General features: G+C 39.9%; 2 protein-coding genes across 13 annotated transcripts in view; both read left to right on the top strand.

Annotated features, from left to right (window-relative positions):
- MAP7D2 (MAP7 domain containing 2) overlaps nucleotides 1-15,680 on the top strand; it is a 194,030-nt gene that overhangs the window by 9,510 nt on the left and 168,840 nt on the right. The gene's annotated exons all lie outside the window — the stretch shown is intronic.
- Nucleotides 340-2,914, top strand: LOC138142365 (MHC class I-like protein MILL2). Its single transcript, XM_069063410.1, has one exon. The coding sequence runs from the start codon at nucleotides 425-427 to the stop codon at nucleotides 1,130-1,132; it is 708 nt and encodes a 235-aa protein (XP_068919511.1). The 5' UTR covers nucleotides 340-424; the 3' UTR covers nucleotides 1,133-2,914.

The following is a 15,680-nucleotide window of genomic DNA, read 5'->3' on the forward strand; positions in this document are numbered from 1 at the left end:
TATATTGCTACATGGTCTTTTTTGTTTTCCCCTTAAATCACAAGGTACACTCATCTATATATTCACTAGTCTTTTTTAGTCATTTTTCTGAATACAATAGGAAAAAATTCTAAGGCAGAAAACAAATTATAGCCTTTAACAAAGTATGAAGAGGAAAGAGATAATTGGTTACTCAACTGGCTGCTCAGCCCCAAGCGATAACTGATAAGAGTGGGAAGATAAATCCTAGAAAAACTTTGACTCTGCGCAGTATTGGGGAAGGGAACTATCCAGGAAAAACCGAGTGGGGTGTGGGGGGGAGGGTTGGGGTGGGGAAGGTGTGAGAGAAGAGAGGGGAAACGGCATAGCAGCCCAGGTCATTTCCGAACTACACAAAGTAAGTAGCGCAGTCTCTCTGCCAGAGTTTAGGAGAGGGAGGAGGCCAATGGTCCGGACCTGCCTGTACCTTTTCTGGTTCCTGACCATTCGGATACCGATCTTGGATGTCCTGGCTGTTTCATCAGGGTACCCCAAGCTTTGGTATGATTTAACTGCAGCCTCCTACCCTGAACTGAAAAAGTTCTCATATAAGATCCATGGCAACTTAAATAACAGGAAATTCCTGTCCTTTGACATCAAGAGTCAAAATGTGAATTTGAAGTCATTGGAGAAAGAAGATATTGAGTATCTCATAGAGAAGGAGAAGGAGCTGGAAGAAATTGTTTGGGTCATTGATCAAAATAGTGAGAAGAAAGAAAGTTCTCATACTCTCCAGGTCATTCTGGGCTGTGAACTCCAAATGAATGGCTATGTCAGGGGCTTCTGGAACTGCCGATATAATGGACAGGACTTCCTCAGTTTATCCCTGGAAAACCTGACCTGGACAGGAGTCAGTCCTGAGGCCCAGGAAGTCAAGAAAATTTTGGAGAAGAACAAGTCCCAACTGGATATCCAGACCTATGTTCTGGGGCACTGTCCTGCTTATCTCAGGAATTACCAGAGGCAAAATCCAGAGGAGACAGAGACAGCAATACCTGTCTTACATCTACCCAGTTCTACAATTTCTGGGAACATGCCCACTAGCACCGACAGTAGAGCTTTCACTGGAGTTGTTACTCTCATCTCCATCATAATTCTTGCAGTTGTCAGATGATGGAAAACTTTTGAAGGCCTTTGACCAATGGAACAAGAATCCATTCCTCATCAAGGAGAAACATAACTGAATAGGAATACATGGAGTCCTTTTCTATCAGAGCAACCTTTCTCCAATAAAAACTCTGAAGAGCCATTTAAACAACAATGCTGTCACAACATTCCAGTTTAAATAGGGAATAGAACCACTCTCCAAAAGTCTTCAATGACACCACTGCTCTTCTAATTCCCTATCAGTACTATAGTATAAGGGGCAGCTAAGGGGTGACAATGGATAGAAAGCTGGGTCTAGAGTCAGGCAAGAACTAAATTCAAATCCAGATTAAAAAAAATCTAGGTACAAAAATCATGAAGAGTCATACGTGTCTGTATGGGAAAGGTAAAAGTGTGGTTTCTCAGAGACTATCTGCTAAAGTAAGTAAGTCCTTAGGTCTTAGGCCTAAGTTTTCATTTTTTATTAGAAATTATGTGACTTTGAAAATTCAGAAATCTTTCTGTAAAGTTGCTCTATTCTAGTCAGTCCTTCTCACCCAGCTTACCATGAAAGAGTTAAATTTCTATAGAACTGCAAGAATTGCTGAACAAGACTGCTGATAAGGGAGAACAGGCAGTAACCTTGGAAAAGAAGCTCAGTCCCTGGTTCTCAGACAAAAACTCCTAGATAATACTAAAAATAATGAAGAATGGAAGGAGCTGGCAGCAGCAGGTGGATTTGACCAATCGAGGTTCAGACAGTAGCTTTGGGACCCTCAAGTCCAGATAAAAATGTATCAAGGGTAGACTGAAAGGAGGGGTGCAGTATTCTGAGGTTGTAATACACTGATGTAATGGACCTAATGTATTATGTAATAAGATTAGAGCCTCATTAGTAATAATTACGTTAATATTCATAATCCTTACTTATTTTACCCAGCTTTAGCTTATGTACGGTGTCCTCCTCTCTCTCGGTGCTGTCCCAGAGACTGGACCGCCCACTTCTCGTGAGATTTTAATAAATCTTTCTACCTTCAAAAAAAGAAAAAAGAGTGGGAAGATAGCACCATCCATCTTCAAGGCTGAGACCTCTGGCAAAAAGAAAATCTATTCCTTGCCTGGCATCCAGTTTTAGAGAAGCAATGTGGGAGAGGTAGTTATGGAAAAAGCTTTGTTAATGGGGTCAAAAAAATTGGCTTTGAGTGAATCTCTCAGCTCTGGCTCTCCCTCAGCTACTTGCCAGATGTGTGAAATGAGTCTTTTAAATGATCTGACTTGGTTTCTATATCTGTAAAATGAGGATAAAAAAACTTATTCTACATAACTCACAGGGTAGATATCTCACTCACAGTGAGATTAGCAGATAATGGTCATGGAATCACTTTGTAAATCAAATGTAAAATTTTATGTAGCTATATGAAATTATTAACTTCCAAAGTTTTTTTTTTGGTTAATAATGCTGTACATTTATACCACACTTCATAGCACTATAAAGGTGCGGCTTAGCTATGCCTCATTGGCACAGAAGGGCAGAAGGTCCCCAAATTTGCCTCAGCCAGACTTGATCTTCTTGCTAAAAGGAGCAAAGTATGGCCAAAGACAGTAACGGATTGGAGCATAAACTATTGGCAAAATTTTACTACTCTAGAGGATGGGATTACAAACCATCACTGACTCATAAAGCATTAGATTGTAAACTTTAGAGCAGGGACTGTGCCTCTTTTTACATTCTGAGTGCTTAACACAGTACCTGGCACACAGTAGGTGCTTAATAAATGCTTCCTCAATGAATAAATGAGTGAAAACAGCAACAAGAATAGTGAAAGGGAAAATGAGTCTGCAGAAAGTATGGCTTGAAATTCAGTCCAAGAAACCAAGACTTTCCCACATAGCTTCAAGGAAGAAAGGAAGGAAGGAAGGAAGGAAGGGAGGAAGGAAGGAAGGAAGGAAGGAAGGAAGGAAGGAAGGAAGGAAGGAAGGAAGGAAGGAAGGAAGGAAGGAAGGGATCCTGGGAGAATTAATAGTACCTGGAGTAGGTAGTGGTCTATGTTTTACAAACAAAGCAATAAAAACACAGAAAGGTTGCAAATCCTTTAAAGAGACCCCAGCAAAGCAATTATAGTGTCAACAATGACTAACACCTCAGCCTTTCAACTCCTGTGGCTCCATCTCAGGCCATATTTTATATTTAATGTCCCCATCTAGTTGAGGCAGCTAGGTGGCATAGTGGAATACTCATCTTCCTGAATTAAAGTCTTGCCTCAGACACTTGCTAGCTATGTGACGCTGGGCCAGTTACTTAACCCTGTTTTGCCTCAGTTTCCTCATTTGTAAGATGATCTGGAGAAGGAAATGGCAAATCACTCAAGTATCTTTGCCAAGAAAACCCCAAATGGCACCATGAAGAGTCAGACTTGACTGAACAAAATCAAAAGCCCCCAAACTCAACAGAGCTCATTTAGCAACCTTTATGATGCATAAAATCCCACAAGATTATCCTTCTGCTTTGCATGGATAGCAGTCTGATCCCAGGTGCCATTTTTTTTCCTTAAAAAAGCCCAAAATGTATTGATGATTTTGTTTCATATTGCTATCATTTCGAAGCATAGTTACTTAAGCAAAGCAACTACACTGCCCTTATCTGAACATGTACCTCATTCAGCATCTGTAATCTACCTCCTTTCTACCAAGGGGAGAAAATAGTTTCATCACCAGAGTTCACTGGTGTTCACTGCATTAGCTGGACTCTGATGTCTTTTAGTTGTTTTCCTTTACATTGTTTCAGACATGGTGATGTCTCAGTTCTCCTTTCTTCCCTCAGTACCTGTTCATAGGAACTTTCCCAAGTGCTATTGTTTTTTAGAGCATCACAGTATTTCATTACATTCATAGACGGAAATTTGTTCAATCATTACCAGGTCAATGGGCACTCACTTTGTTTCTGGGTTGGTTGGTTTGTTTTTGTTTTCTCAAAGAATTACTTGGGAAGGTTCTGTGATGGCTTCAGAGTAGAGAATTCCTGATGTGGAAACTTCCTCTACCACTGCACAGAATGGCAACCCACCTCTAACTTAGAGCCTTAGAGGTTTCCTGGATTGCTGACAATGTTAAATGACACTTGCCTATAGTCACACAGCATCATAAAGAGACCTTCTGTGAATATTTTGTTATATATGGGACCAGTCTTTCAATGGCCTCCTTGGGGCATATGCTTAGTAAAACACTGAGAATCCCTGGGGATACACATAGAAAAGGAAGCTCAGTCTCTGCTGCCTGGGAGCTCAAATTCTAGCAGAGGAACACAACACACATAGGGAAGTTTCGGCTGTAAGTCAGATGGACAGGCCCACTAGTTCTCAGGGTATAACTGCAGTGGGCAGATGGTAATTTATTTTCTTGAATGTAATTTCTGTAAGTTTCTGATGTCGAACCATCCAATGGTGCCAAGGACTTTAATGTGAAGAACTTCGTTTTCTGAGTCTCCAGGAGCTGTGGCTGCTAAGGAGGTAGGGGGTACAGTACTTGTAGAGACAATGATCGGGTCCCACAAAGGTTGCTTCTGGGGGGTAGGTCACAAGGAGAACCAATGGTCAGGGGCTAGGGGCTCTCGGTCTTAACTTGTGACAATTTGTCAATATTTGGTGTTGGTGTTAGGGTGATGGAAGGGCCTCTTCTCCACAGGGGTTGCTCCTCTGTATGATGACCAAGGTGGATAGGCATTGATTCTGTTCTTGCAAAAACTCTTATATGAAATCATAGTATTGTTTTATCTTTTATGATCTTTATCTACCTCTAGCTTAGGAATTCTCCTCCTGAAAGGACCCATATGTGCAAATATATGTAACAGCTCATTTTGTTATAGCAAAAAATGAAATCTAAGATGGGGAGTATTCATCAATTGGAGAAATAGTTGAAAAAATGATGATTTATAAATATGTTGGAATACTATTGCACCATAAAGAAATGACAAAGGTACAGATTCAAGAGAAACATAGGAAGATTGCTGATACAGAGTGAAGTGAGCAGAACCAGAAGAACAAGTCATACAATGACTACAATATCATGAAGAAAAATAACTTTCAAAGTCTGAAGAACTCTGATCAATGGAGTGACAGTCACAATTCAAGAAGACCAATGATGAAGAAAGCTTCACACTTCCTGACAGAGAAGGGATGGAAAAGAGGTGTAAATGTTGTTATTATTCACTTGTGTCTGACTCTTCTTGATCCCATGGATCATAGCAATGGCAGACCTTTCTATCCTCCACTGTCTGTCTAAGTTCACGTTCATCATTTCCATGACACTATCTCTTCATCTTATCTTCTGTCATCCCCCTTTCCTTTTGTCTTCATTCTTTCCCAATATCAGGGTCTTTTCCGATGAGTCTCAGTTTTCATTATGTGGCCAAAGTATTTAAACTTCGATGTCAGTATTTGACTTTGCAGTGATTAGCCTGAATTAATTTAAACATTGAATAAGTTTGCATTTGAGATATATTTTGGACATGGACAATGTATGAATTTGTTTTGATTATGCCAACAAGGGAGGATTTTAAAATTTAGGTTTAAGAGGAGGGGAATTGGAGGGAGAAAAGGAAGTGTGGTAGTGATGACAAAAAAGAGAATAAGAGAGGAAAGAGAATTCTTTACAAGAATTATGATAGTGATGACAAAAAAAGAGAAAAAAGGCATCAATGAACATTCAAAGGATGCACAAAAGAGAACAGATGGAGGTTCAGAAGAAGAATCAGAAAAGCAGACCAGCTTTGAAATTGCTGAATTTTTCTGCAGCCTTTTAAAAAAGGAAACAAACTGAATATAGTGGAGATTTGAGATTTCTTATATAGTTTTTTTTCTCCAGTTCTTTGCATATGGAAGAATTCATGTTGTTGTTGGTTTTCAAGTTCAGAATTTTTTTTAAGTAAAATTATTTCCCTAAATCATCCAGGCAGGCAATTTTCTCGAACGTATTTATAAACTCAGTGGCAGCATCAGCCTCTGCTTTGAATACAAAGGAAGGCTAGGCAGAAATTATTTTATGGTGTTTTTGCATGATCAGACCTTGTGGGATGTGATGGCCTTTTGCAATATGCCACCTCCCCCAAACCTATCTTCATTTTCCTTACCTTTTAAAATGAATCTGCCTGCAGCATTTGGGTATTGTGACAAGAGGAAGATGTGGGGTGGTGGCTGGGAGCAGGGATGGAGCAACAGAAAACCTTAGGGCTGGTTCCACCATCCTCTGGTGCCTGGCAGTGAATATCGTGAGGAGGTGGGGCTTCAAAAGGTCCAGGAAAACATCGGGTGTGAGAAGGCACTCTCTGTGCCAGCATATCCTCCTCCTCCCCCAGCCCTTCCAATTACCTGCCTCACCCCTGATAACTTCACCTTTTCCTTCCTTACCTTTTTTTTTCTTTCAGCTCTCCACATGATAGAACTAGGGAGGGATACTTAAAATTAAGAAGAATATCAAATTTTAAAAATATACTCCTTGCTTGACAAAGTCAGACTTTCAGGTTTCTTTGTGACACTATTTGTATGACATTCAGACAAACAAATACTCAGGTTTCTGAATCTCCCACAGCCTGTCACTAGGGAGTTCAGTTGTGATACTGCCAATACCCTAGTGTAGTTTTTTCCACCTTGTACCTGGACTGTGGCTATATCCTTCTGTCTGGTCTGCCTGCCTGCTATGGTTCTCTTCCCACTCTAGAGACTAGAGTAGCTTTCCTGGAGAGGAGACCCGGCCATGTCTCACCCCCTCTACTCAGTAAACTTCAGTGGCTCCCTAGAAGTCATCTGTTTGGCATTCAGAGCTTTTCATAAACTATCTTCCCCAACCTTTCCAGTCTTCTCACACCTTACAGCAGTTGTTCCCAGCCCCACACCCCCCACACCCCATTCTGCAATCCAAAGATGGTGGCCTCCCTGATGTTCTTCAAATAAGACACTCCATCTCTCAGCTCTGGACGTTGCTATTGTCTGTCCCTTGTTCGTGGAATCTTCTCTCTCTTCACTTCTGTCCCCTTGCTTTCTTCAGGTCCCAGAGAAAATCCCCACCTTCTACAGGAAGCCTTTCTCCATCCTTCCTTTCTAGTGCCTTCCCTCTGTTGATTATCCCCAATTTATCCTGTGTATAACTAGTCTGTACACAGTTATTTGCACATGGTTTCCCCTAATAGATTATGATCTCCTCCAGGGCAGAAACTGTCTTTGCTTTTCCCCCCCCTGGTGTCCCCAGGTCTTATCATAGTGCCTGGCACATAGTGCTTATTAAGTGTTTATTGACCAACTGACTGAATAACTGGTTCTTTGGAGACAAGAAGTTAGGTAAAACATTGCGGGGAGGGGGAGGGGGCCGGTTCAGTACTTAGAGGCACACAAAGTCATTGACATGGAAGCCTTTACAAAGTTCCAGTGTTGTAAGTGGGTGATTGATCACACAATGGTCTTGCTGTGTATATCATTTGAGTACAGGCCTTCGCTAAGAATTGTGTCTACTGACTGATTATTAATGGGAAGCATTATTGAGTTGTAGTGTTAGGAGAATGGACCCAAAGAGTCACCCCTAGAACCCAAGGGCCTTCTGGGGACCCGACCTTTGAGTGTAATTGCAAGTTGGGGAGGTAACTCAGAGGTGGAGTTATATGCAAATAAAATTAAAAGAAAAAAAACCTCAAGTTATATATCAGAGTATAATAGAGGAGTTAATGCAACTTTTTTTTAATTAAAAAGCTTTTTTAGGCTTTTCAGTTTTCACAGATCCCATAGACTCTAGGGCTCCTTAATGCTACAAAAAATTGCCAATTTTTTTGTTTTGTATTCTGTCACATATTAAGGGACATAATTAGTATTTTGTACCCCATACTTAGTTACCAGAAGTACTGGAAAAATTACAAAATAGTCTGCTTAGAATAAGATTAGCCATTTTAAATTTTTTCTTTTATTGTTAACTTTAATGACCATTAACTAATTAATACAAAAAGGATCAAAATCTTATGTCAAACTCAGCCTTTTATAAGGCAGAACCTAGTGAGTTAATAAACCAGGAAAGAAAATAATTTTTATACATTATTTGATTTTGATACAGTGCTTATATTTTAAGTTTCTGGGGGGTAAGAACTATATGTAAGGGGGGGGAGCAGTTGAATCAGTCAAATCACTCTAAGGGACGTAATTAGTATTTTGTACCCCATACTTAGTTTCCAGAAGTGCTGAAGAAATTACAAGATAGTCTGCTTATAATGAGATTAACTAAGCTTTAAAATCTTTCTTTTATAGTCAACTTTTTTTAAGTGTCTTTTTTTTTCTTATAATGGTGAGTCCTTTATTCAAGTGATTTCTATTTTTATTTTTTTATTGCTTTTTGGAGGGGGAAGGTAGGGCAATTGGAGTTGTGACTTGCCCGAGGTCACATGACTAGTTTTGTGTTAAAGTGTCTGAGGTTGGATTTGAACTCAGGTCCTCCTGACTCCAGGGTCAGTGCTCTTTTCACTGTGTCACCTAGCCACCCTTAGTGTCAACTTTAAATGACCATTAACTAATTAATATAAAAAGGATCAAAATCTTATACCAAACTCAGCCTTTTATAAAGCAGAACCTAGTGAGTTAACAAACCAGGGAAGAAAAAAAAATACTTTTGTTCATTATTTGATTTTGATACAGTGTTTATATTTTAAGTTTTGGAAGGGCAGGAACTATATCTATGTAAGGGGGAGTGGTCAGTTGAGTCAAACAGATCATTCTTCTGAACTTAAAGAAAGTTGTCCAGAGGATACACTCTGATACCTTAAGCAGGTGAGAACACTTTTCTGTTGAATCAATCAATCATAGGCTTTAGTCTGAGTGTCAAAAAAAAATTATTGATACATATCCTTGAAAGTCACTGGATGAACTGGAGCCATGTTTGAAGGAAAGATGTTCAGATGGGTTGATGATGATTACTATTAATTCATGAAACTTGTTTAGAATGGGGAATTGAGGTACCAGCAACTTATGGGAAAATTTTTCAGCCAAGTTTTACCTAAGAAGTAATTGTTTGGCTGGGGGTTGGGGGGGGGGTGCCGGGGCAGGGGAGGCATTCATGAGGGGCCTCTCGTGTCAGGGCTTCTGGGAAAGCTTCTCAGTTTTAGCCCCGATCTTCTCTGCTCCTTTGACTGGATGAGGACCTTAGGAACTTTGGAGGATCAGAGCACTTGGGTTTCTTCATAGACTCTGACTAGCATCAGTGTTCACATCAGAATTGAGGACAGAATGAGGAAAGGCTGATTCAGCTTTATAAGGAGTTGAAAAGATACGTGCATACCTAAGAGGAGCTTAATATGTACTCCAGGAGGGGCAAGAGAATACTTGGAGTGTTCTAACCACCTGTGCTTGAGCTGCCTTCCCCTGGCCTCTCTAAGGACTAGTGGGAGAATGTGTCACAGTTCAGGTAGGTAGATAGCTGAGTGGATAGAAGTGCTGGCCCTGCAGTCAGGGAGACCTGAATTCAAATCCAAATGTTTATTAGCAAGTCACTTGATTTCTGTTTACCTCAGTTTCCTCAGCTATAAAATGGGGATAATGATAGCACCTATTTCAAAGGGTTAGATGAGGTTGGTGAGGATCAAACGAAATAATTATTTGTAAAAGGACTTATACACAGTAGGCACTATTTGAATGTTTTTTCCTTTTCCCTATACCAAGGACTTTTGAGGGCAATATTTTGTATCAACTGTACCAGCCAAATTACTATAGTAAAACTGTTATTTTTGTTCATTTGTGTCTGACTCTTCATGTCCCCATTTGGGGTTTTCTTGGCAGAGATATTTAGAGTAGTTTGCCATTTCCTTCTGCATCTCATTTTACAGGTAAGGAAGCTGAGGCAAACAAGGTTAAGTGACTTGCCCAGGGTCATACAGCTAGAAAATGTCTGAGGTCAGATTTGAACTTAGGAGGATAAATCTTCCTGACTACAGACACTTCACAACTTAGCTGCCCATAGTAAAATTACTCCTTCCTAAAAGCTGATTAAGTTTGTCCGGCTAGTTGAAATTAGCTGTTAATTGGGGCAGCCAGGTAGCACAGCAAGTAAGAGCACCGGCCCCAGAGTCGGGATAACCTGGGATCGAATCCAGGCTTAGACACTTAGCACCCACCCAGAAACATCTGGCCGTGTAACCTTGAGCAAGTTACTTAACTCCAATTGCTTAAAAAAAAAAAAGAAATTAACTTAATCATGGTGGACAGTAGAGAGGATCATACTGGTTGGGGCTTGTGAACTACATCACTAGATATTGTCCTAACTCCTCAGAGCTACTCTAGAACCCTGAGGTGGAGATGTAGCAGCCACTCTGAAGAGCTGACATATCATTGCTGGTGGGGACTGGGAGAGTAAGTCGGGAGCCTGGGCTACATCTCCCTTACACCTTTCTGTTTAGCTTTAAGCACAATGTTTAGCACGTGTTAGGTCCTTTATATTTGTTGACTTGACGTTAGCTGAATTCACTCAATACTTTCACAAATTAAGTGGTCAATAAAATGTCTAATGATGATAATATTGATTTATTATATGTGACTCAATGCCAACTTATTTTGAAAGAAACAAAAGATTTGCTCTCCTGTTACCTTCCAGACCTCCCAGTTCTGCCATCATTAGCCCTGCCTTTTTGGCTCTTCCCACACCATTTCCATTTGTTAATCTTCTTTCCTCATCTCCTTAGATGTTTTTTTTCCTTTTTTTTCATTAAGCAGATTTAAAGCTAGAGAATAACATTGTTTTATTACATGAATATATCACAATCTAGTCAGCTCTTCTCTAATTGCCAGATAAAAGGATCATCGATTTAGCATTTGAAGGGACCTCAGAGGCCATACAGTTTGGTCTCTTCATTTTTCAGTTGAGAAAACTGAGGTTCAGGAAAGTTAACAAACTGGCCACGTAATAGAAAAATCAAGATTTGATTCCAAGTCCTTTGCGAGAAGGAAAGGAAATAAGGATATGTATATATAGTGCTTACTATGTGACATTTATAAATATTATCTCATTTTATCCTCACAACAACCCTGCAGCAAGGGTAAGTACATTTACAGTTGAGGAAACTGAGGCAGACAGAGGTTAAGTGTCTTGCCCATGTTCGCACAGCTAGTTAGTGTCTAAGACTGGCTCTGAACTCAGCCTTCCTTGACTCAAAGCCCAGCTGGCTTCCTGTTGTGCTGCCTCAAAATGGCTCTTTGGCTCTCAGTTCAGTAACCTTTTCCCTCTGTGCAGTGTTTCCTTTTTTCCTTTTTCCCTGTTCTAATTAGAACGGCTCTAAACATTTTTGTGATAATAGGTTCTACTTCTCTTTAAATGATGTTTTGTGGCTACAAGTCTTATTAATGGGATCTCTGAGTATAAAAGGTATGATCAGCTTTTTTTATTTTCTTCATTTGCATGGTCTCTAAAAGGTTCCAACCAACAATGTCATAGACTTTTTGTTTCCCTTCAGCCTTGCCATAATTGGACATTAATCTTTTTTTTTTTTTTTTGGTGTTTGTGCCATTCTGCTGGGTATAAGGTGGTATCTCAGTGTTTTTGGTTCACATTTCTCAGATTGTTTGGAAATTTTACTGTTTTCATGTATTTTTCACCTTTTTTTGTGTGAAAATAATTTCATTTCCTTCTTCCAGAGTCTTAATTAAGATCAGTAGGGTTTGGGGGGGGGGGGGAAGGATTCCTGACATTTGAGATCTTTCAAGGAAAATTAGAGGATATTCTGGTTACTTTTTCCTCTCTCCTGCCTGGTCCACCCCCAGATAGATCTCTACAATCCACAGAGATGTAGTAAGCCTTTCAGAGTAAGGAAATTATTATCAGATAAAACTTTGAGATATTTTAGTAGGGTTTATTTTTTATGAAGTCCTTGGAGGAATTTTGCATATTTCAAACCCCTGGGGCAGCTAGGTGTCTGAGTGGATAGAGTGGCTGGCCTGGAGTTAAGAGTTCAAATCCAACCTCAGATACTTCCTAGCTGAGTGACCCTGGGCAAGTCATGTGACCCTTTTTGCCTCAGTTTTTTAACCTGTAAAATGAGCTGGAGGAGGAAATGACCAACCACTCCAGTGTCTGACAAGAAAACCCCAAACACAGACAGCGCTACATAAATGTTGGCTGTTGATACACCATGACTTCAGTTCTTCAGAAAATGTTAGTGTCAGTGTGTTTGAGATTACCTCCTGTTGACACTATATATGCTTTGTATATATGTAGCTGTTTGCATGTTGTCTCTTCTGTTAGAATGTGAGCTCCTTGAGTACAGAGATGACATTTGTGCCTTTTTTTGTATATCAATGTTTAGCACCATGCCTGGAACATAGAGCTTAATAAATGCTTATTGATACATGGAATCATGGTATCATAGAGTTAGGGCAGGAAAAGACCTCAAAAGTGGTTTAGTCCAACCTCCTCATTTTGCTGGTGAGGAAACCAGCCCAGAGAAGGGAGGTCTATGTACCCTGGCTAGAAAGGACAGGCCCGGCAATAAGAAATAGGGTGATTATGTTCACAAGTCACATGTGAAGTAGTACAATGCCATGGATTTTTTTTATCTTTACACTTTGTTTAATTATATAGATGTTCTTGGTAACACATATTGTCACAGGCAGGTTCCTAGCAGGAATTATGTGAAGGTCTTTGTAATAACCAGCTCCATGTACATGTGGATACCTAGTAAAGTCAAGTCGGTAAGGATTTATTGATCATCTCCTATGTGCCAGAAACAAAAAAATATGTTTTACTTTAAATGCACACACATATTCACACAACAAGTAATCCAAGAGTAGTTGACTTTTTCTTTAAAAAAAAAAAAAAGGATTAACAATAGTATTCCTTTAAATAGCAGTAAAGGACATATCTGCTTTGTGTATTGCCCTCAAAGTAACTGGGCCACTTACTCTTTTATTTGCTATTTTGGTTACTTACTTTTTTTAGAGGGGGGAAGGCAGGACAATTGGGGATAAGTGACTTGCCCAAGATCACACAGCTAGTATGTCAAGTATCTGAGGCCGAATTTGAACTCAGGTCCTCCTGATTCCAGTGCCAGTGCTCTATTCACTGTACCACCTAGCTTCCCCTTAATTTACTTTTAAAAAACATCTTGTTCTTTGGGTAGTTGTAGCTCCAACTATTCTATGCCTTGAAAAAATCTGGGCTTCATAATTATCTGTACAGTCCCTCCTCTGAAGTCTTCCCTGAATGCCTCAAAGTGCTATGGAAGAGACCATGGTTTCCCAAAGGCTATTTCTGAGAATGCAAGTTCTACCATGATGGAAAAATTCCAAGTCCCCTTTCTCCATTCTACATAAAGACTGGCCTGACTAATGGAGGGACTCATCCCCAAAGTGTTGGCCACCATGTAATGATTTTAGCCACTGTAACTCATGAAGACTCCTCACAAAAGCTAGGGGGATTTGGTGGCTACATCAGTTCCACTGAAAAAATCTTGGAACCCAGAAGTCTTTAATCAACAGAGAGAGACAGAGACAGAGACAGAGAGTGAGGGAAGGGAGGGGAGAGATAAAGAGAGAGAGACAGAGACAGACAGGGAGGGAAAGGAGGGGAGAAAGAGAGAGAACACACTTATGTATACAATTCATAATTTTTATGGCATCTTTGTGCCTGTTTATTAGCTTGTGGACTTTTATATTTTGTTGACATTGTGTTTTTTATGCCCTTTAATGTGAGTTTGGAATGAAGACTGAGGATGAAATACTGTTGACTCAGTTTTCAGCAGGACTTTTCCTTATAGATGGGTAATTTTCTCAGCTTGGAATCATATATGTTAGCAAACAGAACTGAACATGATCTCTTCTGTCAGCCAGGCAATTAGGTGGTACAGTGGGTAGAGCTTTGGGCCTGGAGTCAGGAAGACTGATTTCAAATCTGGCCTCAGACTCTAGGTATATGACACTGGGCAAGTCATGAAACTTCTATTTGCCTCAGTTTCCTTGAGTATAAAATGAGGACAGCAGCCACCACATCATAGGGTTGTTGTGAGGACCAAATGAGATCACATTTGTAAAAGCTCTTAGGACAGTGCCTAACATATAAGTAGGCACTATATAAATGTTTATTCCCTTCCTGATGGGGGGATGGCAATAGGTTATACAGGGACTCTGATCCTTATCAAAGAGCAGAATGCCTGCGATTCAGTCTGGAAAAGAATTCAGTAGGCCTAAGCAAACTTGGAGTCAGGATTGTAAAAGTTTATTGTTACACTTTACAGCAGGCAAGGGTCCTTAGGGGACCTGCAAGTTTATTGTTATGCTGTACAGTGGGCAAGAGTTCTTAGAGAACCCGAAAACTTAAAGAAGACATAGGCATAGTTTTTAAGGATTTTAATATAGGTGTATTGCCCATAATTCACTAGTAAATAGCCCAAGGGGGTGCTACCTGAAGGTGTGGTTTTAGACTTGAAACTAGTCAAGGTAGTTACTAAGTCAGCTAGCAGTCAAGGCTAACTGAGAAGTGCCTAGTCTGCCACCCATCAGTGTCATGTTTGACAAGATGGATGTTGGGAACCAAGGCTAACAGTGACTCAATATATGTATAATTGGCTAAAGAGTTAACCAATAGATAGGGCATTCAAGGATTCATGAGTGCAGCTGCCCACTTTACTAAGGGGAGATAATATTTGCCTAAGCTAAAATGATTATAGATGGTTTAGTGAAGGATTCATAGGTGTAGCTTGTTATTGTTCCAAGCAGAGATAAACAGTTCATGGGTTGTTGCTGGGCAGAGTGCTGGCAAGGGGGAAGGGACAGAGTTAATGCTCTGAGGCTGGGGGGTGGGAAATGTGATTTTACAGACTGGTTTTACAAATTGATTTTACAAACTAATATTACAGATTGATATTACAAACATAGATCCCAAGCACCCCATCATTCCCAGGTCCCTTAACAGTGCAGCTGATTTCACTTAGCCAAATTTGGGGCAGAAAAGGTTCACTTTCAAGTGGTTAATTGTAACGATAATTTTCTTACTGTGAGGAAAGTTTTATTCCTCTTCTCAGTATACTCCCCAGCCTTCAATTTCCACTTCCTTTGAATTTTCATCCAAAACATGACTATTAGGAAACATATCTCTAAAACATAATTGTCTCTTATCATAGTCTATTAATTTCCACATATCTCTAATTCCCCCTGTTCTCAGGATGTTAATCTTTTTTTTATTTTTGAGCAACTAAGAAATGGAATTAGAGTGCTCTTCCTCTCCCCATTGTTTTAATTTCTTTTAGTGCTATTTAATGGTGCCTGAGGACGCTCTGTGCCTTCTTGTGAGACGTGTTCAACCCTCTTAGTACATTATTTTACCTTTCCTGTTTCTTTACTAAGCATCCTTATTGCCAGTGAATGTAGTAAAGATCTTAGAATGAGTACATTTTTTAAAAGTAGGTCAGCTTGGTATAGATTTAGCAGAACAAAGAAACCACATCAAGAAGGAAGGTCTTATACCATCTATTGAAAGTAGTTAAACTTGGATTCTGTGACAGATACAGAGCAGTTCAGTGCAAAGAACTAGTTTTGTAGTTGGGAGACCTGTGTTCAAATCCTGGTTCT

The sequence above is a fragment of the Petaurus breviceps genome, unplaced genomic scaffold, assembly GCF_028583685.1.
Source record: "Petaurus breviceps papuanus isolate PSGF00001 unplaced genomic scaffold, PetGlider_PUasm1.0 90574, whole genome shotgun sequence".
In the NCBI taxonomy this organism is placed as follows: Eukaryota; Metazoa; Chordata; class Mammalia; order Diprotodontia; family Petauridae; genus Petaurus; species Petaurus breviceps.